Here is a 26616-nt window from a genome sequence, read left to right on the forward strand (position 1 = left end):
CCTCCTGATGACTGTGTAATAGCTGTAATGGTGTGAGTCAGTCATCTGTTCTCCCCGTACAGTGGAATATCCTGGTGAGGCACTGCCTGACGGGGCCTTGTTCACACTTGTACTCACAGCGCCTGACAGTGGCAGGGCTTCATCAAAAGCCCTTTTGAAGAGACCAAGTGGGTCTCTGGTCCCTGGCTGCCCGCTCTCTACCATGGGGGAGCCGTTTCACTTCTGTCCCATGGAATCAAGTGTTTCCTGAGCAAATACTCCAGTGTGGTCTGCTTGTTGACTTGGGCTGACGGGTCCTGGAAAGCAGCTCGGGGTCAGTGTGAGCGCAGAACAGACGCCAGCAGATCATCTTCAGGAGGTTTGAATTTTTTGCGCATCCTTTCAGTTAGCAATGGGCTTGGTGATAACACAGCCACAGTCCCCCAGGGAGCTGAGGCATAGTGAAAACTGACCCCACGTGTTTCCAAATATGCTGCTTCCTGGCTTCCTTCTTTGCTACCTTTCACACGTCCATCTGTTACTGGGGTAAGTTCATCAGGAAGTTAATGAGCAGGTCAGCAGGTAGACGGTAAGAGACCTCCAGTCCGAACACAAGTTTTGATCCTGATCAGGCTCGTTCCTGTGACTGTACCAGGTCTGTGAGGTTTGTCAGCGATGCACCTTTAGTCCTACGGTAATGCTTGTCACTCCTCAACCACGCCGGTTCAGAGGCACCTTCCTACCACAGTGCTGCTAAAAAAACAATACCTCTGCCGTCGGGGAAACCAGAATTAGTCATGGCCCTCTCTGGAGCCAGCTGGTCTGCAATTTGGGCCAGTCTCACGGTGTGTCAGGGATGGGGCAGTGGGTTAAGGGGGTAGGCAGACGTGCCCGCTCCCACCTCCCCTCCAGCCTCCCCTCCCCCATAGCAGCTGGTGAAGGAAATTGTTTCACACATCTGGCACCAATCTCCCTGGTGCCACAGGAGCAGATGGCAGACGCGTGCCTGCGAGCACTTATGACCTGCTGGTCACTTGGGACGCACTAGACAGGCTGGTGACCAGAGGACGGAAGGAAGAAAGATGCATCAAGGGCTCGAGATCTCAGAAGCTTCAAATGGGGGAGGGAAGTAAGGCAGCAAAAGACTTAAGCCCAGGGAACTTCTGAAACCCACTGAGGGAAGGACAGGCTGTCAGGAGTGGGTGTGCTGAGAAGAGTTTAGAGAGAAAACAACTTTGCAGTTCCCCCGATTTGGGAGACTGGCCACACCCAGCCTAGGGGAACACATTCATCCTTCTCTAGAAAGAGGGTGCGTCTGCCCTGGCTAGTGGTAGGCTTAACCACTGTTGCCCTTGGAGGGTCAGGAACAAGTTCTCCTTCGTCTTCGATCAGCAGCTCCAGGATTGAAACTGTTAGAGCAGTGGTTCTCCATCAGGCTGCCTTTGTTCCCCTGGGGATATTTGGCGTTGTCTGGAGACGGTTTGAGTTGTCACAAATGGGAGGGGGAGGGTGTTACCGGCTTCTAGTGGGGAGAGGCCAGGGATGTTACTTAACGTCCTACAATGCACAGGACAGCTTCCAGCACAAAGAATTATCCTGCCCGAGATGCAGATACTACCGAGGTTGAAAACCCTGGATTTAGTGTCTCTGAGGGTACGGGCTTTCCTGGTTTAGAAGCACCTTTAGTTGCAAAGAAGATTGCCCTTGAAGCTCTATCACAAGTCCGGCAGTGTTCCTCTAATCCTCAAGCGTGTGTGAATCACCAGAGGATCTCGTGCAAATACAGATTCAGATTCTGCAAGTCTGGATCGGCTGCCGTTGCCCCTGGTCCACAGGTCACGCTTTGAAGAGCAAGGGATTTTGAGTCGGTTCATAATCTCTCCCCTTCCTTTCCTTCTCCCTCTCCCCTTCTCTCCATCCCCACTCCCCGAGCCTTCCCTGTTGTACTCTGTTCAAACCAGTCTGTGCCCATGTCACCAAGGAACATGTGGTGGTGGTTAAACTCCACTGCCTAGATGACAGGTTCTCTGCAGCTGTTGCCAATTTGAAGTTCAGGGTGTTGATGAAATCAGTCGACTTAGTTGGGAAAAAACGATCCCAAGGGACCTGAGCAGACTACCCACATGCATTTAAGTCAGCTGGTACCCCGAAGATATTTTTTATGGTCTCAGACAGCCTGGGTAGAGCCCTTGACTTTTGGTGATGCTCAGACTTGACACAGCTTCACGTTCACAGTCACCTTCTAAACCAGAGGTTGAAACTGTTTCTAGAAAGTGCCAGATAGTAAATATTATACGCTTTGCAAGTCATGCAGTCTCTGTCACAGTGACTCACTTCTCCCATTATAGCAAGGAAGCAGCCATAAACAGCATGCAAATAGATGGAGTTGTGTTCCAATAAAACTTTATTTACAAAAATAAGTACATAGTGAGCTGGATTCGGCCCATGGGCCATCGTTTGCAAACCCCTATTCTAAACAATTCCTTTTTCTTCATGTCTCTGCTTCAGAAAAAAAAATACTGGGGAGACCTTACTAAATCATCAGTATGGGTTGTAAATGTATAGAGGGCAAAAAGCGAGTAGATATTCTTTCTTTTACTGAATTGCATCTTTCAAGTTGGCAGAAACACAGTTCTCTGCCTACGCCAGTTGTGGGTTTTTTTGTTTTGGTTTGGTTTTTTTGTTTGTTTTCGCAGGGGTGGAGTAGGGCTAGAAAGGGCAATGAGTGAGGAACAGAAAGAACTGCCAGTACATTTAAGTCTGCATTTTCTTCTCTCTGGCTTGAGCGAATACCTTCTGCTCTTAGAATAAATAGAGGGAGGGAGCCCCACAAAGATTACCCTTCTCTTCCATCAGACCCAGAGCATTCTTTGAAGGTAGTGATTTTTCTCACTGTCACTGGCTTCTGTTGAGACCTCCTATTTGCAGTGAGGAGGCATTGCTTGGACAGAAACGCTGGAGTGTTGTTTAAAGCGCCCTGGCTGCATTTTCGGGTTGACAGTTTAACCACAGGGAACCGCAGGCTAAATTCGATACTGACGTCTCCCTGTTGGGGCACCTGAGGGAAACCCCCAGCCCCTGCGGCATGTGGACATTTCTGTCGCTCCTGGCCACGCCGACCCCAGGGATAAGGATAAATCAAGGCGTTTAACTCCACGGTCACCATCCAGTGCCTCTCACAAAGCCTGCTTTATTAGAAGAGGAGAAAACCCTCTCTGTCTATTAATAAGACGGAGTTCCACTGGAGAGCAAAGCGACCTGGCATCTGTGTCTCGTGCCGCCCGGTGGGATCTTCTGCCAGGCTCTCCAGAATGTGTTGGGGCCCGGAAGATGCCAGTGTTAAGTGCGGGGTCAGACGACGGGCTTCCGCCAGAGCTCTCTGGAGAAGTTAGAGTGCAGTTTCCACCTCCCATAGCACAGCTGTGCTCGTTCACACACACACACACACACACACACACACACACACACACACACACAGAGTTATGGCTTGGGCAGCGAGAAAAGTAACGTTCATTCATTGCAGAAGAACAGAGTGGCGTTGAGAACCCCAGTTGGTTGGACTATATTGATTTGCAGTGTTTTGACACTGAGTCTTATGCTACACAGACAAGTGGAACAGAGAGTTGCATTTCCTCTGGGTAGAGAAGTCAGCCCCAGCTGCAGTTTGGAGGCACAAATTATTTTTATTATTATTTTAGTGGCTCATCTTCAGTGAACGTCATGATGTGTCTGGTCCTGTGTGGCTCGTCTCGGGTTCGTTCCTTCATATAATCACTCCTTCAGCAAGTATTTGTTTGTCTTTACAGTTGGCTGGGTGTAAATTTCTTGGGGCATGCGCTCTTTCACTGGGGACTCTTAGGCCTTGCTTACTTTCTTCCCATGTATCGAATACCAGCTACTGAGATCGGGGCTAGCAAACAGGAGCCAGCTCCTGCCCTCTTGGAGCTTATAGGCTCGCCAAGGAGATGGAGAGGAAATCAAAACTACCCAGATTTATGGTAGTTGTGATGAGGCTTAAAAACGTAAGGTGGGACTTCCCTGGCGCTCCAGTGGTTAAGACTCTGTGCTTCCACTGCAGGGGGCACAGGTTCGGGCCCTGGTCAGGGAACTAAGATCCTACATGCCGCGCAGCATGGCCAAAAAAATAAATGAAATAAAAACGAAAGGTATGTATTTTCTCACCCAATCATCACTAAAGCTTTTGAACTCAGGTACTGTTGTTAGGCCCATTTTACACACGCATCTCAAGAGGTTCAGAAGTTGCCCCAAGTCACCTTTCAGTTCTGCTCAGAGTGAGTTAGAGAGGGAAGGAGTGTTTCTCAGGGTTAGGTGTGAGCTGGGATAGTATAGGTCCATCTTGGGGACATGAAAGCTGCTAATTTAAACAGATCTCCAGCAGTGTGATCAATCAGACAAAATATTTTTGCAGTTTGAGGGGCCAACTATAAACCACACGCTCCTCTAATATTGAAGAAGCCCCAGATGGTGGGCCGTGTGATGAACCACCAGAGACAGTGAGATTGGTTCGTGTGACCGTGGGTTTTTTGGTTCCTGACGGTTGGCATGCCACTCATCCAAATTACAATCGGTTAATCTTTTAAGTCCTGGCCTGCTCCAGGTCAGAGGGTGGTTGCTTTTTCCTAGCTGTGGGCAGCGTGAGGATTCATTTACCTTAACTCCACCAGCAGGATGCCCAGCACTGCTAGTTCCAGTGTGGTAAACGGGGGGGGCAAGATCCCTGCTCCCAGAGGGCATCCGTTTGGCTACCAACTTAAACATAAATTTAAGAAAATAAGTCAGAGTGGGGACTTTAAACAAGGGTCAGATGCTACAGAGTGACTGTTTGGGGGTGGAGGACAACTTTGCTCCTTGAGAAAGAACAATCAGGGCAGGCACCATGGAAGAGGTGGTATTTACATGAGGTCCTTAGTGATCCAAAGAAGGCAGCTACGCAAAGGGGAGAGTTTTCCATAAGGGGCTGATATGAGCTTGCTGCTGTGTGTAAGCGCGACTAAAGCAGAGTCAGCCAGGGAGGAGCATTTAGTCCACCATCTTGGAGAGACTTTGACATCTGCATAAGGTTTCTGGATTTGACCAGTAGTGAAATTAACCACAGAGCCGCTCTGTTTAGAGGCAGGCACACAATTATTGCTCATCTCTGGGCAACACTGGCCATTTTGTGCGTGGCCTGCGTGTAAGAAGCCCCTGAAGGGGACTCTGAGTTAATAAATGAGAACATACACATTTCTCCTGTCTGGAGTGAGCCGGTGGCCTTTGCAATCCTACCCGCACATCTCCCAGCTTACGTTTAAGTAAAACTGATAGTGGACTCTGAGCTTGAGCAACAGGGCTCTCTAGTTCTTGCCAGAGGACTTTTCTTTTGTGGGGATTGGAGATGCTGAAGGGTATCCTGAGATTTCCCAGGAGGCAGAAGTACAGTTCAATAGGGCATCATCACCTCCCAGCAGAGTGGAAGCTATCTTTCCTCACGTTTACTTCCTCATTGAATATGAATGTATTCACACACAGGACATCCTCAGAAATGCATGACTTTGGGGCTTATAAAAGACAGGTTCAGGAAAACAGCATGTTTGGGAATGTATGGTATTTGCTAGATTATTTACCCCGACCCTAATTCCAAAAGCCCCACAAAGATCATCGCTCCCACCCATGTAGCTTTTGTTTCTGATTGTAATTTTTGAAGGATTTTTTTTTCCTTCCTTACTAGAGTTTATCTGCCCAGGCTAGTCATTCATCATCTTGCGTTGCTATCCTCTCCGCTCCGCCTTCAGCTTGGGGAGGTTCTGGAAGTGATTAGCTGTTGTAAATCAGCTTTTATGATGTGTATGTCACAGATAAGCAGCTCGGAAAGCAGGAGTCAGAGAACTCCACTCCTCTTACCCTGCCAGTTATCCCAGTAATGAAATTTTTAAAAAAGAAGAAGTGACTGGAAGGTACGATGTTTGGCAGAATAGTTTCTTTGTAGGCATATCCAACGTTTAAATTGAGCTCTTTAATGAGAACACTGCATTATTTTTACACCGTTTTATTGAGTTATAACCTACATAAGGTAAAGCAAACAGATATTTAAACTACACCTCAAGGGATTTTTACATGTGCATCCTTTTATAATCATCACCCAGCTCTGGGTAGAGAACATTTCCTGCGCCCTGGACATTTCCCTGTGCCCCTCCCACTCTTCTGACCTCTGTCACCACAGACAGCCTTAGCCTGTTCTTGAACTTCACGTAAATGGAATCGTACTGCTTGTACCCTTTTGTGTCTCTCAGCGTTTTCTGTGAGATTCATCCATGCTGTCCGTGTAGTTATTCATTCTCGCTGTGTAGTATTCCAGTATAGCATGGTTTCTCAACTTGGGTATTATTGACATTTGGGGCTGGATAATGCTTTGTTGTGGGGACTGTCCTGTGCATTATAGGGTGTTTAGCAGCATCTTTCTGGTCTCTACACACTAGACGCTAGTAGCATCCCCTACCCCCAGTAATTTCCCCTGGAATTGAAAACCTTTGCATCACATAACTATACTACAATTTTAAAGAAACTTTGTATTTGGAAATAACTTCAAACTTATTGAAAAGTTGCAAAAATGGAACAAACACTACCCATAAAGTATTTACCTAGATTCACCTATTGTTAACATTTTACCCGTTTGGTTTATCACTTGCCCTCTCTTGTGTTCACACGTGTGCACACACACACACACACACACACACGTGCGCACAGTGTATTTCTGAACCATTTGAGAGCGAGTTGCATCCATCTTGGCCATTTACTACCATATACTTCCGTGTGTATTTCCCAAGAATAAGGATCTTCTCTGACATTATCCTAATTATCAGTTAACCACAGTATATTTAGCATAATACATTTATGAGTTAGCCCATGTCCCAGTTTTTGCATTTGAGGGAAAATTATCCTTTGTAGCATTTATTTTCATTGCACTGCAGGTTCCAGTCCAGGATCAGGTATTGTATATAGTTGCTGTGGTTCCTTAATATCCTTTAGTCTAGAACATTCACTCAGTCTTTGTCTTTTATGATACTGAATTTCTTTTTAAAAATGCAATCCCTTTTCTTCTTAATAGAATATTCCTCATTTGGGGTTCGTCTGGTCTTTCCTCCTGAAACCATTCAGGGTATGTGTTTTTGACTGAAAGACTCCATAAGTGGTAGTGTGTCCTGCTTAGAGAATCCCATCTGGAGGGACATGGTGTCAGTGGCACCTCGTCCGTGATGGAGGTGGTCAGAGTGTTGTCTGATTATTCCACTGTATAGTTACTAAATTTTCTCTTATAGGTAATAAACGATATGTGGGGAACCACTTAACACCATGCAGATATCCTGCTCCCCAATCAAATTTTACCCCCTAAATTTAGCATATTTCGTGTCTTGCATGAGCCAGTCTTTTCCTACAGTGGTTACAAAATGATGATCTTCCAAATCCAGCACGCCTTCTGCACGCACACTCCAGCCTGTTATGTACAAGGGCCCACTCTTCTCCCCCATTTATTTGCTGGTATTTTTATCTGTTATCAGTATGGATTCATGAATCCTGGTTTTCTCAGTGGTTTATAAATCATTACTGTGTGAATGCTCGAATTGCTCAGCTTCGGCTGGTGGGATCCCTTTGAAGTTGGGTCCTGTATTCTGAAAACCAACCCCCCTTCATTTTTGTTTTCTGTGTTGTTGTTTGTTTTTTTTTTTATTGTTACCAGAGGCATTTATTTATTTTATTTATTTATTTTTTAACATCTTTTTGTTGTTGTTGTATTTTATTTTATTTATTTTTTTATACAGCAAATTCTTATTAGTCATCCATTTTATACACATGTATATGTGTATACATGTCAATCCCAATTGCCCAATTCATCACACAACCCCCACCAGCCCCCTGCAGCTTTCCCCCCGTGGTGTCCATACATTTGTTCTCTACATCTGTATCTCAATCTCTGCCCTGCAAACCGGTTCATCTGAACCATTTTTCTAGGTTCCACATAAATGCATTAATACACGATTTTTGTTAGTCTCTTTCCGACTTACTTCACTCTGTATGATAGTCTCTAGATCCATCCACGTCTCAACAAATGACCCAATATCGTTCCTTTTTATGACTGAGTAATATTCCATTGTATATATGTACCACATCTTCTTTATCCATTTGTCTGTCGATGGGCATTTAGGTTGCTTCCATGACCTGGCTACGGTAAAGAGTGCTGCAGTGAACACTGGGGTGCATGTGTTTTTTTGAATTATGGTTTTCTCTGGGTATATGCCCAGTAGTGGGATTGCTGGATCATATGGTAATTCTCTTTTCAGTTTTTTAACGAACCTCCATACTGTTCTCCATGGTGTCTGTATCAATTTACATTCCCACCAACAGTGCAAGAGGGTTCCCTTTTCTCCACACCCTCTCCAGAATTTGTTCTTTGTAGATTTTCTGATGATGGCCATTCTAACTGGTGTGAGGTGATACCTCATTGTAGTTTTGATTTGCATTTCTCTAATAATTAGTGATGTTGAGCAGCTTTTCATGTGCTTCTTGGCCCATCTGTATGTCTTCTTTGGAGAAATGTCTATTTAGGTCTTCTGCCCATTTTTGGATTGGGTTGTTTGTTTCTTTAATATTGAGCTGCGTGAGCTGTTTATATATTTTGGAGATTGGAGATTAATCCTTTGTCCGTTGATTCGTTTGCAAATATTTTCTCCCACTCTGAGGGTTGTCTTTTTGTCTTGTTTATGGTTTCCTTTGCTGAGCAAAAGCTTCGAAGTTTCATTAGGTCCCATTTGCTTATTTTTGTTTTCATTTCCACTACTCTAGGAGGTGGATCAAAAAAGATCTTGCCGTGATTTATGTCAAAAAGTGTTCTTCCGGGCTTCCCTGGTGGCACAGTGGTTGAGAGTCCGCCTGCCGATGCAGGGGATATGGGTTTGTGCCCCAGTCCGGGAGGATCCCATGTGCCACTCCGGCTGGGCCCGTGAGCCATGGCCGCTGAGCCTGCGCGTCCGGAGCCTGTGCTCCGCAGTGGGAGAGGCCACAACAGTGAGAGGCCCGCGTACTGAAGGAAAAAAAAAAAGTGTTCTTCCTGTGTTTTCCTCTAAGAGTTTTATAGTGTCTGGTCTTACATTTAGGTCTCGAGTCCATTTTGAGTTTATTTTTGTGTATGGTGTTAGGGAGTGTTCTAATTTCATTCTTTTACATGTAGCAGTCCAGTTTTCCCAGCACCACTTATTGAAGAGGCTGTCTTTTCTCCATTATATATTCTTGCCTCCTTTCTCATAGATTAGTTGACCATAGGTGCATGGGTTTATCTCTGGGCTTTCTATCTTGTTCCATTGATCTATGTTTCTGTTTTTGTGCCAGTACCATATTGTCTTGATTACTGTAGCTTTGTAGTATAGTCTGAAGTCAGGGAGTCTGATTCCTCCAGCTCCTTTTTTTTCCCTCAAGACTGCTTTGGCTATTCGGGGTCTTTTGTGTCTCTATATACATTTTAAGGTTTTTTGTTCTAGTTCCATAAAAAATACCATTGGTAATTTGATAGGGATTGTGTTGAATCTGTAGATTGCTTTGGGTAGTATAGTCATTTTCACAATATTGATTCTTCCAATCCAAGAACGTGGTACCTCTCTCCATCTGTTGGTATCATCTTTAATTTCTTTCATCAGTGTCTTACAGTTTTCTGCATACAGGTCTTTTGTCTCCCTAGGTAGGTTTATTCCTAGGTATTTTATTCTTTTTGTTGCAATGGTAAATGGGAGTGTTTCCTTAATTTCTCTTTCAGATTTTTCATCATTTGTGTATAGGAATGAGATTTCTGTGCATTAATTTTGTATCCTGCAACTTTACCCAATTCATTGATTAGCTCTAGTAGTTTTCTGGTGGCATCTTCAGGGTTCTCTATATATAGTATCATGTCAACTGCAAACAGTGACAGTTTTACTTCTTCTTTTCCAATTCGTATTCCTTTTATTTCTTTTTCTTCTCTGATTGCCGTGGCTAGGACTTCCAAAACTATGTTGAATAATAGTGGTGAGAGTGGGCATCCTTGTCTCATTCCTGATCTTAGAGCAAATGCTTTCAGTTTTTCACCATTGAGAATGATGTTTGCTGTGGGTTTGTCATATATGGCCTTTATTATGTGGAGGTAGGTTCCCTCTGTGCCCAGTTTCTGGAGAGTTTTTATCATAAACGGGTGCTGAATTTTGTCGAAAGCTTTTTCTGCATCTATTGAGATGATCATATGGTTTTTCTCCTTCAGTTTGTTAGTATGGTGTATCACATTGATTGATTTGCATATATTGAAGAATCCTTGCATCCCTGGGATAAATCCCACTTGATCATGGTGTATGATCCTTTTAATGTGTTGTTGGATTCTGTTTGCCAGTATTTTGTTGAGGATTTTTGCGTCTATATTCATCAGTGATATTGGTCTGTAAAACTTTTCTCTTTTTGTAGTATCTTTCTCTGGTTTTGGTATCAGGGTGATGGTGGCCTCATAGAATGAGTTTGGGAGTGCTCCTTCCCCCGCAGTTTTTAGAAGAGTTTGAGAAGGATGGATGTTAGCTCTTCTCTAAATGTTTGATAGAATTCACCTGTGAAGCCATCTGGTCCTGGACTTTTGTTTGTTGGAAGATTTTTAATCACAGTTTCAATTTCATTACTTGTGATTGGTCGGTTCATATTTTCTCTTTCTTCCTGGTTCAGTCTTGGAAGATTATACCTTTCTAGGAATTTGTTCATTTCTTCCAGGTTGTCCATTTTATTGGCATAGAGTCGTTTATAGTAGTCTCTTAGAATGCTTTGTATTTCTGCGGTGTCTGTTGTAACTTCTCCTTTTTCATTTCTAATTTTGTTGATTTGAGTCCTCTCCCTCTTTTTCTTGATGAGTCTGGCTAATGGTTTATCAATTTTGTTTATCTTCTCAAAGAACCAGCTTTTAGTTTTATTGATCTTTGCTATTGTTTTCTTTGTTTCTCTTTCATTTATCTCTGCTCTGATCTTTATGATTTCTTTCCTTCTGCTAACTTTGGGTTTTGTTTGTTCTTCTTTCTCTAGTTCCTTTAGGTGTAAGGTTAGATTGTTCATTTGAGATTTTTCTTATTTCTTGAGGTAGGCTTCTATAGCTATAAACTTCCGTCTTAGAACTGCTTTTGCTGCATCCCATAGGTTTTGGATCGTCGTGTTTTCATTGTCATTTGACTCTAGGTATTTTTTGATTTCTTGGTTATTTAGTAACGTATTGTTTAGCCTCCATGTGTTGGTGTTTTTTACGTTTTTTCCCATGTAATTCATTTCTAATCTCATAGCGTTGTGGTCAGAAAAGATGCTTGATATGATTTCAATTTTCTTAAATTTACTGAGGATTGATTTGTGACCCAAGATGTGATCTATCCTGGAGAATGTTCTGTGTGCACTTGAGAAGAAAGTGTAATCTGCTGTTTTGGGATGGAATGTCCTATAAATATCAATTAAATCTATCTGGTCTGTTGTGTCATTTAAAGCTTGTGTTTCCTTATTTATTTTCATTTTGGATGATCTGTCCATTGGTGTAAGTGAGGTGTTAAAGTCCCCCACTATTATTGTGTTACTGTCGATTTCCTCTTTTATAGCTGTTAGCAGTTGCCTTACGTATTGAGGTGCTTCTACGTTGGGTGCATATATATTTATAATTGTTATATCTTGTTCTTGGATTGATCCCTTGATCATTATGTAGTGTCCTTCCTTGTCTCTTGTAACATTCTTTATTTTAAAGTCTATTTTTTTCTGATATGAGTTATTGCTACTCCAGCTTTCTTTTGGTTTCCATTTTCATGGAATATCCTTTTCCATCCCCTCACTTTCAGTCTATATGTGTCCCTAGGTCTGAAGTGGGTCTCTTGTAGACAGCATATATATGGGTCTTGTTTTTGTATGCGTTCAGCAAGCCTGTGTCTTTTGGTTGGAGCATTTAATCCATTCACATTTAAGGTAATTATCGATGTGTATGTTCCTTTGACCATTTTCTTGATGTTTTGGGTTTGTTTTTGTAGGCCCTTTTCTTCTCTTGTGTTTCCCACTTAGAGATGTTCCTTTAGCATTTGTTGTAGAGGTGGTTTGTTGGTGCTGAATTCTCTTAGCTTTTGCTTGTCTGTAAAGCTTTTGATTTCTCCATTGAATCTGAGTGAGATCCTTGAGATCCTTGCCGGCTAGAGTAATCTTTGTTGTAGGTTCTTCCCTTTCATCAGTGATTTAAGTATATCATGCCACTCCCTTCTGGCTTGTAGAGTTTCTGCTGAGAAATCAGCTGTTAACCCTGTGGGAGTTCCCTTGTATGTTGTCATTTTTCGCTTGCTGCTTTCAATAATTTTTCTTTGTCTTTAATTTTTGCCAGTTTGATTACTATGTGTCTTTGGCATGTTCGTCCTTGGGTGTATCCTGTATGGGACTCTCTGCGCTTCCTGGACTTGGGTGGCTATTTCCTTTCCCATGTTAGGGAAGTTTGTTTGTTTCTTTTCTTTTTTTGCGGTACGAGGCCCTCTCACTGTTGTGGCCTCTCCCACTGCGGAGCACAGGCTCCAGAGGCTCAGGCTCAGCGGCCGTGGCTTACGGGCCCAGCCGCTCCGCGGCATGTGGGATCCTCCCGGACCGGGGCACGAACCCGCGTCCCCTGCATCAGCAGGCGGACTCTCAACCACTGCACCACCAGGGAAGCCCCTGTTTGTTCTTTAATTCTTCTAGGTCTTTGTTAAACATTTCTTGCATCTTCTTGAGCTTTGCCTCCATTCTTTTTCCAAGGTCCTGGATCATCTTCACTATCATTATCCTGAATTCTTTTTCTGGAAGTCTGCCTATCTCCACTTCATTTAGTTGTTTTTCTGGGGTTTTATCTTGTTCCTTCATCTGGTACATAGACCTCTGCCTTTCCATCTTGTCTATCTTTCTGTGAATGTGGTTTTTGTTCCACAGGCTGCTGGATTGTAGTTCTTCTTGCTTCTGGTGGATGAGGCTATCCAAGAGGCAAGTTTCCTGATGGGAGGCACTGGTGGTGGGTAGAGCTGGCTGTTGCTCTGGTGGGCAGAGCTCAATAAAACTTTAATCCCTTTGACTGCTGATGGGTGGCACTGGGTACCCTCCCTGTTGGTTGTTTGGCCTGAGGCAACCCAACACTGGAGCCTACCTGGGCTCTTTGGTGGGGCTAATGGCGGACTCTGGGAGGGCTCATACCCAGGAGTACTTCCTAGAACTTTTGCTGCCCGTGTTCTTGTCCCCACCGTGAGCCACAGTCAGCCCCTGCCTCTGCAGGAGACCCTCCAACACTAGCAGGTAGGTCTGGTTCAGTCTCCCCTGCGGTCACTGCTCCTTCCCCTGGGTCCCGATGCACACACTACTTTGTGTGTGCCCTCCAAGAGTGGAGTCTCTGTTTCCCCCGGTCCTGTCGAAGTCCTGCAATCAAATCCCACTAGCCTTCAAAGTCTGATTCTCTAGGAATTCCTCCTCCCGTTGCCAGACCCCCAGGTTGGGAAGCCTGACGTGGGGCTCAGAACCTTCACTTCAGTGGGTGCACTTCTGTGGTGTAAGTGTTCTCCAGTCTGTGAGTCACCAGTTACGGGATTTGATTTTACTGTGTTTGTGCCCCTCCTACCGTCTCATTGTGGCTTCTCCTTTGTCTTCGCACGTGGGGTATCTTTTTTGGTGAGTTCCAGTGTCTTCCTGTCGATGATTGTCCAGCTGCTAGCTGTGATTCTGGTGTTCTCGCAAGCCTCCCTTCGTTTTTTATTTTTAACACTTCCTTACTTTTGTGGCATAACAAGATGTTCCAGGCTCATCTTTTACCTTCCCTCCTCCTATCCTGGAATCAGCCATTTCTCCAAAAAGTCCTGCCTGCTTCCTTTTAATGGGGAATGCTAGAAAATACCACAATTTATTTATCCTTCCTCCTGTTAATTGACGTTTGAATTGTTTTTAGTTCTGGACTATCATAAAGAAAGCTTCTCTGAATACCCTTGTACATTTTTTGGATCCATAAACTGTTTTCGGTTGGGTATATAACCAAGAGTGGCAATGGAAAGTCTCAGAACAGAACAACAAGGACTGTTGTAGAGCACAGGGAATTATATTCAATGTCTTGTAGTGACCTATATTGGAAAATAATCTGAAAGAGAAAATTTATATATATGTTTATATATATGTGGAAAGAATTTATATACAATGTGTATATATAGAAAGAATTTATATCTGTGTGTATATATATATATATAAACTGAATCACTTTGCTGCACACCTGGATCGTTGTAAATCAACTGTATTACAATTTTTCAAGTAACATATACATATGTACATACATAAATAAATAAAAAGAAGGACACCGGATCTCCACTCTGGCTCTATACCCAACAGAAATGAGTACATTAAGTCCACCAAAAAAGTGAACACAGGTATTCAAAGCAACTCTGTTCATAATTCATGTATGTATATATATACACACACACATACATATATATACACATACACACACATACATGTGTATATTTAGCTTTAGTGGGTATTGCTAAGTAGTGTTTCACAGTGCTCATAACAGTTTTGTGAGGGGAGCCAAAGTTGTTGGCCCCGTTTGGTGGGGTAATCGGTGGCAGGGGTTCTAATGGGCCAGTGCAATCCAAAGACATGTTGTCTGTGACCAGAAATGGCAAAGCTGCTCATCTTTTCCATTGATAATGTGTGGGAAATGCTGAGATTTTGCCACCTGGTCCATTCTTAAACTGCTGTTTTAGCGACTGCTGCTTTAAGATGGGCAGAATGGAAGTTTCTGAAGTCAAGAATCTCCTGCTACCTTCGACATGGTTTTCATCTCAGTGATGGCAGTGACAGCATGTAGGGAATGCAGGATCATTGCTAGGGGCTCCTGCTGTTAGAGAGCATTCGGGTCACTGCTTTGTTTTAAAAAGTGTCTCCCCAGGAGAAGGAGGGATGCCCCCCGGAGTCCCACTCACATCTTCTGACTGCTAGGGGCCCATTTGGAACCCTGAAACAGTCATTTACTAAACACCCTGAGAGAGTAAATATCCCTCTGTCTACACCCAGGGAGCCACTTAGTTTTCAAGACATCTGGAATAGAGGCCCAGGGACAGCAGGCAGAGCAGGAAATTGCTGGAGGTAAACATGGAAGTGAAGTGGTCCAGTATTATGGGACTAGACTCTAGGCTCAGTGTTGCTAGGAACTGCTTGGGCGTGGCCCGGCCTCTATAGCTTAAAGGTTTGTCCAGAATATCTTTGTCCAATATTCTTTGTCCAGAATATCTCTCCTGTGGAGCTTATAGTTCATCATTAGAACCAGTGAGGTGATTGAGCACTTTTTAAAGTGAATTTCTGAACAGAAGAAACATCACTTATGAGATACATGATGGGCTCTTAAGGAATTTTGATGAACCTTTGGAGGAATTCATGACGATTATAAAAACATCTCGTGGATGCATTTTAACCAGGTGTCCCCTCTCAGTGGACACTGGCCCACTGTGGAATGGGGAGAGCCCTCCTGCATACTTTCTGAGCGAGCCTGTGTGCAGTGTGCAACCGTATGCAGCGACCCTGGATAGATAACGGTTCAGATGACCCACAGTGACGGGACTCCCATGGCTGCACGTTTGTATTAACCTCTGTGAACCTTTCCTCTCTCTCCCCCAGGCCTCTCCGCGGATGGTGGTGCCAAGCGCCAGGAGCACCTCTCCCGGTTTTCCATGCCCGATCTCAGCAAAGACTCTGGGATGAACGTGTCCGAGAAGCTGAGCAACATGGGCACGCTGAACTCGTCCATGCAGTTCCGCAGCGCCGAGTCCGTTCGCAGCCTGCTCTCCGCCCAGCAGTACCAGGAGATGGAGGGAAACCTCCACCCTCTCAGCAACCCCATCAGGTACAGAGACCTGCAGGCCCACGGAAGGATGCATCAGAGCTTTGATTTCGATGGGGGGATGGCGGGCAGCAAGCTCCCGGGGCCGGAGGGTGTGAGGATCCAGCCCATGAGCGAGCGCACGCGGCGGAGAGCCACTTCCCGCGAAGACAACCGCCGCTTCCGACCTCACCGGTCCCGGCGATCCCGACGCTCTCGCTCAGACAACGCCCTCCACCTGGCCAGCGAGCGCGAGGCCATCTCTCAGTTAAAAGAAAGGCCCCCCCTGAGAGCCAGGGAGGATTATGATCAGTTCATGCGCCAGCGGAGCTTCCAGGAGAGCCTGGGCCAGGGGTCCCGGAGGGACCTGTACGGCCGGTGCCCCCGGACTGTATCGGACCTGGCTCTGCAGAACGCCTTTGGGGAGCGATGGGGACCCTACTTCACTGAGTACGATTGGTGTTCCACCTGCTCTTCGTCCTCGGAGTCTGACAACGAGGGCTATTTCCTAGGAGAACCCATCCCCCAGCCCGCCCACCTGCGATACGTCACGAGTGATGAGTTACTGCACAAATACAGCTCGTACGGCCTCCCCAAGTCTTCCACGCTAGGTGGCAGGGGACAGTTGCACAGCAGGAAAAGACAAAAGAGCAAAAACTGTATCATTTCTTAATCCGATGGGGGTCAGGGGATAGGGGAAGATGGGAGGTAAGAATGTAAATTCAGAAACTTGCACTGTTTTAAATTTTAAAGCTCTTTGGTGGTTCCAGGGAGAGATGAGAAGAGCTCTCTGTTGATGGCGGCAAGGTCACCGACTGACTCAATAGGTAGTCACAGTTCTTGGCATGTTGAATATTATTTGCACATTTCACTTTGGAAACGCTATAGACTCTACGGAGGCCAGGATTGGTCACCTCCTTCCCGTCCGTCTGTGTTGAGCTGCCACTGGCAAGATGGCAAAATTGTTTCCCGCTCGCTTATATATTATAGCCTCTCTGGTTCTCTCCCTTTTAGGACCCTTTTTCCAGTACGTAATTTGTTTATTAGCCAGGACCCAACACTAAGTTATTTACATGTCCATTGTAAATGCGATGTAAATGAGAGTTCTGATAAAATATTTTTGTATTTTGTAATATCAAAGGAATTTCTATATCGTAGGACTCAGTGGAGCCTTGCATGCACGTCCAGCATTGTCTTTGAGTAGTACTTCAAGGTGGTCCAGGACCACTTTTTTTTTTTTTTTTTTTCTTTTTTCTATACAAATTTGTTACATGTCAGTGAGACCTTTTTCAAAGGAGTTTATTCAATTTGGCTTTTTGTGGCTGAAAAAAAAAAACATTACCTATTACACCCAAAGCATTTGATGCTCCATCTATCTTGAGGAGCCATCCTTAAGTCCGCTCCCAGCCTCAGTAGAATCTCTTCTCTACAAAGTGATAGTAACTTTTTTTTTATTTATAATTGCCAGCATAACTTTTGCCAATTAGAAAAACCAACCAGTGTCAGTCAGGTTCCGTGAGAAACGCCATCCCTGCTGGGAACATTGAAGTTGCTTACCATTGATCTATCCCTTGGGGAAAATAAAGTGTCTGTGAGTGGTGCGGTTTGTGTGATGTCAGCATGACATTGTTTTGAATGTGGCATTATTTCCTGGTGCTCGTTTCCTGGATCGTATTATCCGCTTTCCTTTACCAAGGCAGACAGCTGCCTTAGCCTGACAACCGGTTGTCCTCAGCGCAAATGAACTTCAGCTTTGGGAATTTCGGGCCAGAAAGGTTCCGAGGGACTCTGGGAGTGATGGTGTGTTCTAGGTCGTAGGTCATACGTGGAGAAGGAACAGGTCAAGGGTAGAGACTGAAGGGGAATATGAAGGAAGGTCAGAGCAAAGAAGAACTTCTGGAAATGAAGTAGAGGAGACTTGACAACCACCTCGAATAGCCCCCAGTGCTTGTGGGGAAAAAAAAAACCCAGTTTAATGCACTCTGTAACCAGAGTATCTGGGTTACCCAGAAAGATTGAGCTGCTCAGGAGATTTCCGTGTTATGGTTTTGAAAAACAGATGTTGCTGAAAGGGGGGTTTCCATTTTGAACTTTGGGGACCGTCAGTCAGATAGAAGATGGGCTCAAAAGTGAGTTTGCTTAAAGAAGACATTTAACGGTTGTGTTGTTTATAGTAAAATAAAACCTCCTACCTTGCTTCAGTTAAAAGTGAAGCGCTTGCTTTTACTTCCATTCTCCTCGTCCCCTTCGTGGATTGTGGCAGTTGAAATAATCCATCGGAGGACCCACCTTTAGTGAGGTGTACTGTCGATGTAGTACACAGTGTATCTCAGTGGCCATCTGCCATGGTGAGGCGAGCGTGGTCTCTCTTCAGTATAGTAGTTCATATTTTCTAGTGCTTTTTTATGGGGAGAATGTGAAAAGTGGCTTTTTAGACACCATCCCTAATGGGTCTGGGGGAAGGAAGGCTGTAAAGGATGTGGAAGTGGCACTCCATTCAGGATGTATTAAAATAATTTGCTTTTCAGGTATTAATAAGACATTTGTCATTGTCACTGATGTTTTAAAAAAGCAATGCAAATGTTGGTTGTGGCTGTTTTCCGCATGCTTTCTTCATATCTAAATGCTTCATTAATTATCCAAGCCTCTGGAGAATTAACTCTATTACGTTTGTATAGTGAGTTTGTAAACTGCTTGGCAAACTGATTAAGAAATAATGTACACCACCACGCTACCAGCGTGGCAGGTTTCTGGTAGAAATGGGGCGAGTCCAATTTGGAGTTCTAAGTTGCTGGATTGATGAGAATAGAAAGGCATTTTGGAAAAAGAAGAGAGAGAAAAAAGTAGATCATTTAACTTAGTAAATAACTGAAAATAATGTCTGTCCTCTGTGGCCTGGAATCCAAGGAAAGAAATTCTCCCAGTGAACGTTGCTTTCTCTTTCCTTTTTAGAGTACCTCTTACATTTCCCAGATGAGGCTTTAACCACCGTCAGCAGAAAGAAGAAGGTGGCCTAGAAACTGACACCCAATTAGTGCCCAGAGGGAGAGAGGAATAAGCAATTTCAGATCTAGCTGCCCAGGGAGCATCCATCGGCTGAACTGGTCAGAGCTGGAGGTGTGTTGAGATGCAAGCCTCAGGGTCAGACGGTCTATAAGCAAGATCACCTCCATCTAGTCCATCACTGCCAGTGTCTCCTTCCCACCCCACGTGCAGCCAGGCACCTTATGGAGAATGCCGATGGAGGACAGGTAAATCCTCAACAATGAGGACGGAACCTGCAAGTATATGCCTTAAAGTGAGCAGGATATCATTGTATCGGGAGTTCCTCCCCTTAGTGATAACTTACACGTAACATCCCAGAATCCCATTCCCCAAAATTCAATGCATTCGTTTCCGAGGCAGGATCTGAGGGTCCTTGCCTGATCATCACCGGGAGCTCTTCTTGGTCAAGTGTCATCTGTGGGTGAGGCTCACACTCACCTCTTCTTAGATCATCATTTCATCTTTAATAGGCTGTTTTTAGAAAAGTACCACAGTTTATTTTCTTTGCTAATGCCTTGGGTTTTGTTTTGTTTTGTTTGCCTACCTCTTCTCATATTGATCTTCTTATCTTTTGGGTAAAACCCCACTTTAGCGTTCATTTCATTTCCTGTCGCTGCTGAATTCAGTGACAACAGAGCTGGCCCTTTCCCAAGCAGAAGTCAGTGACAGTTTCCTGAATGGCCCTGCCAGTGCATATCACCCTTGATGTTATGAGCAAGTTTGTTAGCAGGCTGGTGGCATTCAGGTACTCTTCCATCTGTCATGGAATTCTGGCATTTCTACCAAGTGTGACGGTAAATGAGGTCAGGGAAACCAGAACCATACTTCCCGTTTTGCAGGTGTTCAAGGGGGGGAAATTTTTTAGTGTTGGTTGTTTGACCCCCTCTTTTCATATTCACCTTCTCTTCTCTAGTCCTTCCTTTCCACCCTCAGCCAGCCCCGTGAACAAGCAATTTTGCGTTTCTCATATGTGACCTGAGGACAGCTCTTTCTCATCCTCTTTTCCCATTCTGTAGGATGTTTCTTCAATACACCAAGATTATATTTCTCTCTCCTGCGGCAGCTCTCTGCTTCTTGGGTACCACCAGCCATTGCTGAGTTCAGGTGGGGCCAGTAATACCACATAGGTAGCATGTGCTCTGCCATCCCTGCAACCTGGGCAGATATAACCAAGGTACCACTGTATACTTTCCCAGAGAGCATGGCTGCAGCCTCAGAAATCTTTTCAGCACTCCAACCATCCAGGACTAGTTGATCAGAACTGATTTTATTTGTCTGATAACAAATCTTATTTGTGAACTGATTCTTATTTGTCTTTCTACCTTGGGCTCTTTTGCCATTGGCCCAAAACAGTACACCAGCCATTTAGGAAGCATCATCCATAAATAATTGTGAGACTCCAGTTTCTATGCCCCCGTATTGGAGATGCTAAAGGAGGCTGACTTCTTTAGGCTAAATGAAGACAACTCTCTTTGGCCTCCTTTTCCATTCTCGTGTTCTTGGTCCTATCACAGAGGTCAGATAAGAGTTCGTCCTATTCTTTGTCTAATTCCACCTTCTAACAAGAAAGAACACAAAAATTTAAATTCCAAGGAGAAGTGCTCTTTGCTGTTTCTCTCTAACAGAAACCAGATGCTAATGCATAAGAAGGAGAATCTATGACAAAGGAACGTGAATGATGGCCTCAGTCATCTGAGGATTTCATGCCAGAAGGCTGCTATTAGCACTGTTTAGCACCTTCAGGGCTTTGAAAAGGGCTCTGCGACAGCATTCCAGGTACAGGACACAGCCAAGCCTCCTCTGCATATTTGGAAGGCAGTTCCAGATGGCCGCCTTTTGAGGTGCGTTTCTTAAAGCGCAAGAGAAGTGGAAGTGAAGAGAGTTTTGCCTAGCCTCCAGTGGCCGGTCCCTCTGGGGCCTCAGCAGACACCAGAGCCTGTTCGTCTGACCCCTCGGAAGCAGTCATCAAGGTTAGGATCAAAAAAGGATTTCAGTCTTTTTCCATTTTCTCATAGTAGGATCCCCTTCACCCCAAGACTCCCATAAAATATAATGTACTGTTGGGAGCTATACTGTTTTATAAGCTTACTTCCTGCTGATAAAACTAGCTTTCCCCAACAGGAATAAAAAGGCGGGGAGGGGGGATGTCACGTAGTGTTAGAAAACATTTCTGTGATTTAGATACGATGACTCTGTAGGAAAAAAAAAAAAAAAAAAAAAGCCTTGTTGTAGCCTGAGAGTTTTCTGAGACATCCCTCACCCTACTGAGTATGGCCATTGGTGTGCCGTAGGTCGCTGACCAAGCTTTTCTAAATTTTTCAGAGAGAGTTACTCAAACCTCTCTAGTGAATGTCCATGTTTTTCCGTAAAGCATTTTGGTTCTATCGTGGACCCTGACTTCACATTCTAAGACCTATGGGTCCTCCTTATTCCATAGTAAATTAGGACTTTGGCAGTTTTCCCGCTCCTAAACACATTCTTTCCTGTACAGGATCACTTTGTCCATCTCCTGCTTTAATTCCAAGTACGTAAACAAAACCTCAAAGGGCCTGAGAAGGTAAGGCATGCCAGAGTCTGTGTTGTGTGTCGGGTGTCAAGCTATTTGTTAAGAAGGTCTGCAGTAGACCTTTGGTGTGGGCTCTGCCAGAGACTGTCGTGAACACTTTGCTTGAGATCCGTGCCGTGTAAAATGGATATGATGTTTTACTGATGTCTGTAATACATTTGTAAACTTCCAATAAAATTTGAATAAAAGAAACGTTGCCATTCTTCTCAGTCTTCCCTTGCTTTCCAGGTTTTTGGAAATCGTTGGCTTTGAGGATCTCAGCAAAAGAAGAGAGAGGCTGCACTTGTCAGGGGGGTGAGATTTGCTACGAAAGATGAACCTGATAGCTTAAATCAGGATTTCTCAACCTGGCCACTATCCACATTTTGTTCCAGTCCATTCTTTGTGGCAGAGGACCGTCCTGGGCATTGTAGGATGTTTAACAATACTGCTGACCTCTACCCATTGCCAATAGCACCCCTCCCCCTGAGATGTGACAACCAAAAATGTTGTCACATTAGGATAGCTACTATTTAAAAAAAAAAAAGGAAAATAACAAGTGGATGTGGAGAAATTGGAAAACTTGTGCACTATTGGTGGGAATGTAAAACGGTGCATCCTCTGTGGAAAACAGTATGGCCAGTATGGCAGTTCCTCACAAAATTAAAAATAGAACTACCATATGATCCAGCAATTCTACTTCTGGGTATATACCCAAAAGAATTGAAAGCCGGGCCTCAAAGAGAGATTTGTACAGCCGTATTGATAGCATTATTCACAGTAGCTAAAAGGCAGAAGCAAGCAAAGTATCCGTTGATGGATGAGTGGATAAGCAAAATGTCATCCAGACATACAATGAGCTATTATTCATCCTTTAGAAGGAAGGAAATTATGACACACGCTGCAACGTGAATGACACTTGAGGACATTGCTAAGTGAAATAAGTCAGTCACAAAAAGACAAATGTTGTATAATTCTACCTATGTGAGCTACCTAGAGTAGTCAAATTCGCAGACACAAAGTGGAAGGGTGGTGCCTGAGGCTGGGGAGAGAGCGAGTGGGATGTTGTTTAATACAGAGTTTGTGTTTCAAGATGAGAATTCTGGAGATTTGTTGCACAACAATGTAGATGTACTTACTACTGAACTGTACACTTAAAAATGCAAATTTTATGTTACCTTTATTTTACCAGAATTTCTTAAAATGCCTCCTTAGCTGAGTGTCCCCTGAGGACAAAATCACCGCTGGTTGAGGACCACCAGTTAAAATGCTTTGCCTTCTTAGCATCTCCGTTCCTTGAGGGTTCTCGAAGCTGACTCCGACCCCGGGCCATACGGTTAATTTTCACTTATTAGCAAGAATTGAAACCGGCAGATGACCGAAAATATTTGTATTTGCTTTTAAGCAGATAATAAGTGGGTTGTGTGGCACGTCATATGCGTGGCTGTGTTCTGGTTAGGATGGTATTAGTATTGTCTGGGAGCCAAGGCCAAAGCAGCATGTAAATTAGATTTCCCCGTGTCTGATCCACAATATTTGGGACCTGCTGGATACTGCAGTATCATTTATCCATTCATTCAACAAATGGTTATTGAGAGCCTGCTCTGTGCCAGGCACTGTTCTAGGTGCTTGGGATACAGCAGTGTACAAAACAAACAAAAACCCCTACCCTAAAGGAGTTTACCAATTTGACTTTCTGCTAGGCGAGAAGTCTGCAACTGCCTCACCCACCCTTAAGCCTGAGGACTTGGGAGTTGCAGGTGAGAGTTATTTCATTCTAAGCCCTCTGAGAGCCTTTGGATGACGCTTTTAGAAATGGCAATGACTGTGCCAGTTCTGCTCACAGACCCTCCTGGGGAGCATGGCCGTCAGGTAGCCACGGTTTCACTCCATGACCCCCCTCTTCCTCGTCCTCTGCAGAATGATTGGAGTCAAGAACAGCAGCAAACCAGTAATCTGTAAGTGACCTGGCAAGACATGATAAAGTGGACCAATCAGATTATCTCTCTTAAGTATGTAAATTAAGAAATTCCGTGTAAATTGGTGCAGCCACTATGGAGAAACAGTATGGAGGTTTCTCAAAAAACTAAAAATAAAGTTGCCATATGATCCTACAATCCCACTCCTGGGCATATATCTGGAGAAAATTATAATTTGAAAAGATACATGCACTCCAGTATTCACTGAAGCACTATTTACAATAGCCAGGACATGAAAGCAACCTAAATGTACATCAACAGATGAGTGGATAAAGAAGATGTGGTACATATGTACAATGGAATATTACTCAGCCATTAAAAAAGAGTGAAATAATGCCATTTGCAGCAACATGGATGGACCTAGAGATTATCACTGTAAGCGAAGTAAGTCAGAAAGAGAAAGACAAATACCATATAATATCACTTACATGTGGAATCTAAAATATGGCACAAATGAATTTATCTACGAAACAGACTCAGACACAGAACAGACTTGTGGTTGCTGGGGGAGGGGCAGGGGGAGGGGTGGAATGGGATTTGCGATTAGCAGGTGAAGACTATTATATATAGACTGGATAACAAGGTCCTACTGTATAGCACAGGGAAGTATATTCAATACCCTGTAATAAACCATAATGGAAAGGAATATGAAAAAGAATGTATTGATATATGTATAACTGATTCACTTTGCTGTACAGCAGAAATTAACAAAACATTGTAAATCAACTATACTTCAATAAAATAAATTTTAAAAAATTCCGAGACAATGAGACAGTAGAAGTTAAAGCTAAGAGGATGTATAGGGAGAGCTGGCCGGTGGAGTTAGGCCCACAGGATCATGATAAGATGAAGGATGGGAAAGCAGAAGCTCGGGCTGAGAGCGGGTCCAAGAGCAAAGATGGATGCGAGCACAGAGATGTGAAGTGACCCAGAGGAGCTGGTCCCCATGACTCCCTCACCTCCACACAGATTCCAGTTCCTGCCTTGGAGGTGCTCCTCTAGGATTACTGTAGGACTTTGGTCCCTCCCCATTGTGTTTATGTATTGTTTCATTACATATCTACACAAGCTCCTATTCACACTGAAGTGTTCCTTGCAACCCTGATTCAGACATGAAGGATGAATTCTGAACGCCAGTTTCCACACCTTTTATTTTGCCCCACTCCCCTTTAGCATTTCCAATTCCGTCTCAACCACTTTCTAGTTGTGTCATCTTGGGAAATGTCCACATCCTCTCTGAGTCTCGGTTTTTAGCTAACAAATGTGAGTATAGTGGCATTGTTGTTTGGATTTACTGGAATAATGCACATGAGGCTCTTAGCACTGAGTCTGCCATTGTAAGAGCTTAAAATACGTTAGCTGTTGTTGATGTCGATGTTGTTATTACTACTACTATCCCACCCATAGAGAAAGGGTGGCAGGAACTAGATACCGTTAGTATCTTGTCTGAGAGTATTCATTGTCTTTTCTTCTAATGTAAGCATTAAATAGGATTTTGAGACATCCCAGAAAGGCCTGAATCTTTACCATATTTTAAAAATGCCTGCAGAGCTAATTAAATGATGCACATCTCCCACAGAGGTTATAATTCAGTGCATCTGGGGTAGAACCCCAGTATCTGCATTTTTAACAAGGCTCTGCACGTCAGTCTGATCTAGCTGGTTTGAGGACCACACTTTAAGAAATTCTGCCTCAGCATTTGTTTGTTTTCTTCCAAGTATCTGGGCAAAAAACCAAAAAACAGCTCTTCCAGCCCCACCCATTTCTGGAGAAGCTGATAACAAGCCCTCTGGTCAGGATGGAGAGATATGAGCCTGGGGTTTATAATCCAATTTTGGAGGATCTCAGGTATATTCACACTTGCCTAGAAGTGACAGTCTTCAAAAAAAGAAATGTAATTTAACTGACTTTAATTTTTCTGAGAGATATGTATCACTGTATATTAAAGTGATATGTAGAAGAGAAGCATAGCATGGAAGAAGAAGGTGAGTTTGTTACCGAAAGTGGGGTCTGGCTGCCCGCCGCTCGAAAGCCAATAGTAGAGACTCTAGGTTGGTGGAAAGGAAAGTTTGCTTATTTCAGAGGCTGACAACCGGCAGGAGAGGGCAGACTCATGTCCAAAGGCTGACTTCCCCCACTGACAATCAGTGGGCAAGAGTTTTAAAGGGGAGTTTCACAGGTGTATAGGCAGAGGGAGGGGACTACATGCAGAAATGTGCCTGAGAGTCATCTTGAAATTGGTCATGCGGTGCTCTGATCCACGTCATCGTGATTGTTTCAAGTACAGTTAATCTTCATTTCCAGGGTCAGTTTGTTCCCATTTCTTTGAGGCCTGTTCTCGGAATTGTGGCAGCTTCTGTCATGGTTACAGTCTGGTCGTCATGTAGTTAACTTCTTCCACTTGCAGGGGGGCATTTTCTGTATCTACAAACCAGCTCAAAGGATATGGCTCAGAATGTTATCTATAGCCATTGAGGAGGAACTAAAGGTCCTTTGCTTAATCACTAAACTATTATTATTTTGTCTTGTTTGACTGTTTTCCTTTGTTTCTGTATTTTCTCACTTCTCTAATTAAATTTATTCTTTGACTAAAGTTTTTCTACAGACAAAAGGCAGGTGGAGGGCATGGGGGCGGGGAGAGGGATGGAGAAGGACCTTAGGGTCCTGCTCCATTTCAAGTTTATTGTGAAATACAGTCTAACAATTATGTTTGAATTTGAGAATTGCTACTTTTGGTGCGTATAGCCAATGGATTTCACACGTCAGAATTACCTATGTAGATTATTTAAAATCCAGAGTCCCTGGCCCCATCCCTAGAAAGTCTGATTCAGCAAAACCTGGTAAACTGCATTTTTCATAAATATCTAGGGATCTGAGAAGGCCCTTTGGGAAAAACTGCTCTGAGCCTCTCTCGTCGTGGGAAATCCTTCATATTCTGTGAGCACTTAGGTGCTAAATGTATCCAGCTTGTGTTATAGAGCTTCAGTCTGGAAGGGTCTGCTTCTCAAGTGTTCATCTACCATATGTGGAAAGTACACTGGTTTCCTAGTAGTCTAGAATGAGAAACGTCAGCCTCTTTGGAAAACCAATGCCAGTGTCACTTCTAACTACAGCTAGTTTGCCCGAGAGAGATGCCCAGACAAGACTCCGAGAAGGAAACCTTACCAGAAGATGCAATAGGTAAA

General features: G+C 44.0%; 2 protein-coding genes across 7 annotated transcripts in view; both read left to right on the forward strand.

Annotated features, from left to right (window-relative positions):
• Nucleotides 1-21676, forward strand: part of PRICKLE2 (prickle planar cell polarity protein 2) — a 343030-nt gene extending 321354 nt beyond the window's left edge. For all 6 annotated transcript variants that reach the window (XM_032647661.1, XM_032647663.1, XM_032647666.1 and 3 more), the window contains one exon: nt 15661-21676. In XM_032647661.1, coding sequence (XP_032503552.1) covers nt 15661-16535 — 875 coding nt within the window. In that variant the 3' untranslated portion in view covers nt 16536-21676. The remainder of the gene's footprint in view (nt 1-15660) is intronic.
• Nucleotides 21677-24642: 2966 nt separating this feature from the next.
• PSMD6 (proteasome 26S subunit, non-ATPase 6) overlaps nt 24643-26616 on the forward strand; it is a 91763-nt gene continuing 89789 nt past the window's right edge. Inside the window, exon 1 of the mRNA XM_032649604.1 lies at nt 24643-26611. The gene's annotated coding sequence lies outside the window, so the exon portion shown is untranslated. The remainder of the gene's footprint in view (nt 26612-26616) is intronic.

The sequence above is a fragment of the Phocoena sinus genome, chromosome 11, assembly GCF_008692025.1.
Source record: "Phocoena sinus isolate mPhoSin1 chromosome 11, mPhoSin1.pri, whole genome shotgun sequence".
Classification (NCBI taxonomy): Eukaryota; Metazoa; Chordata; class Mammalia; order Artiodactyla; family Phocoenidae; genus Phocoena; species Phocoena sinus.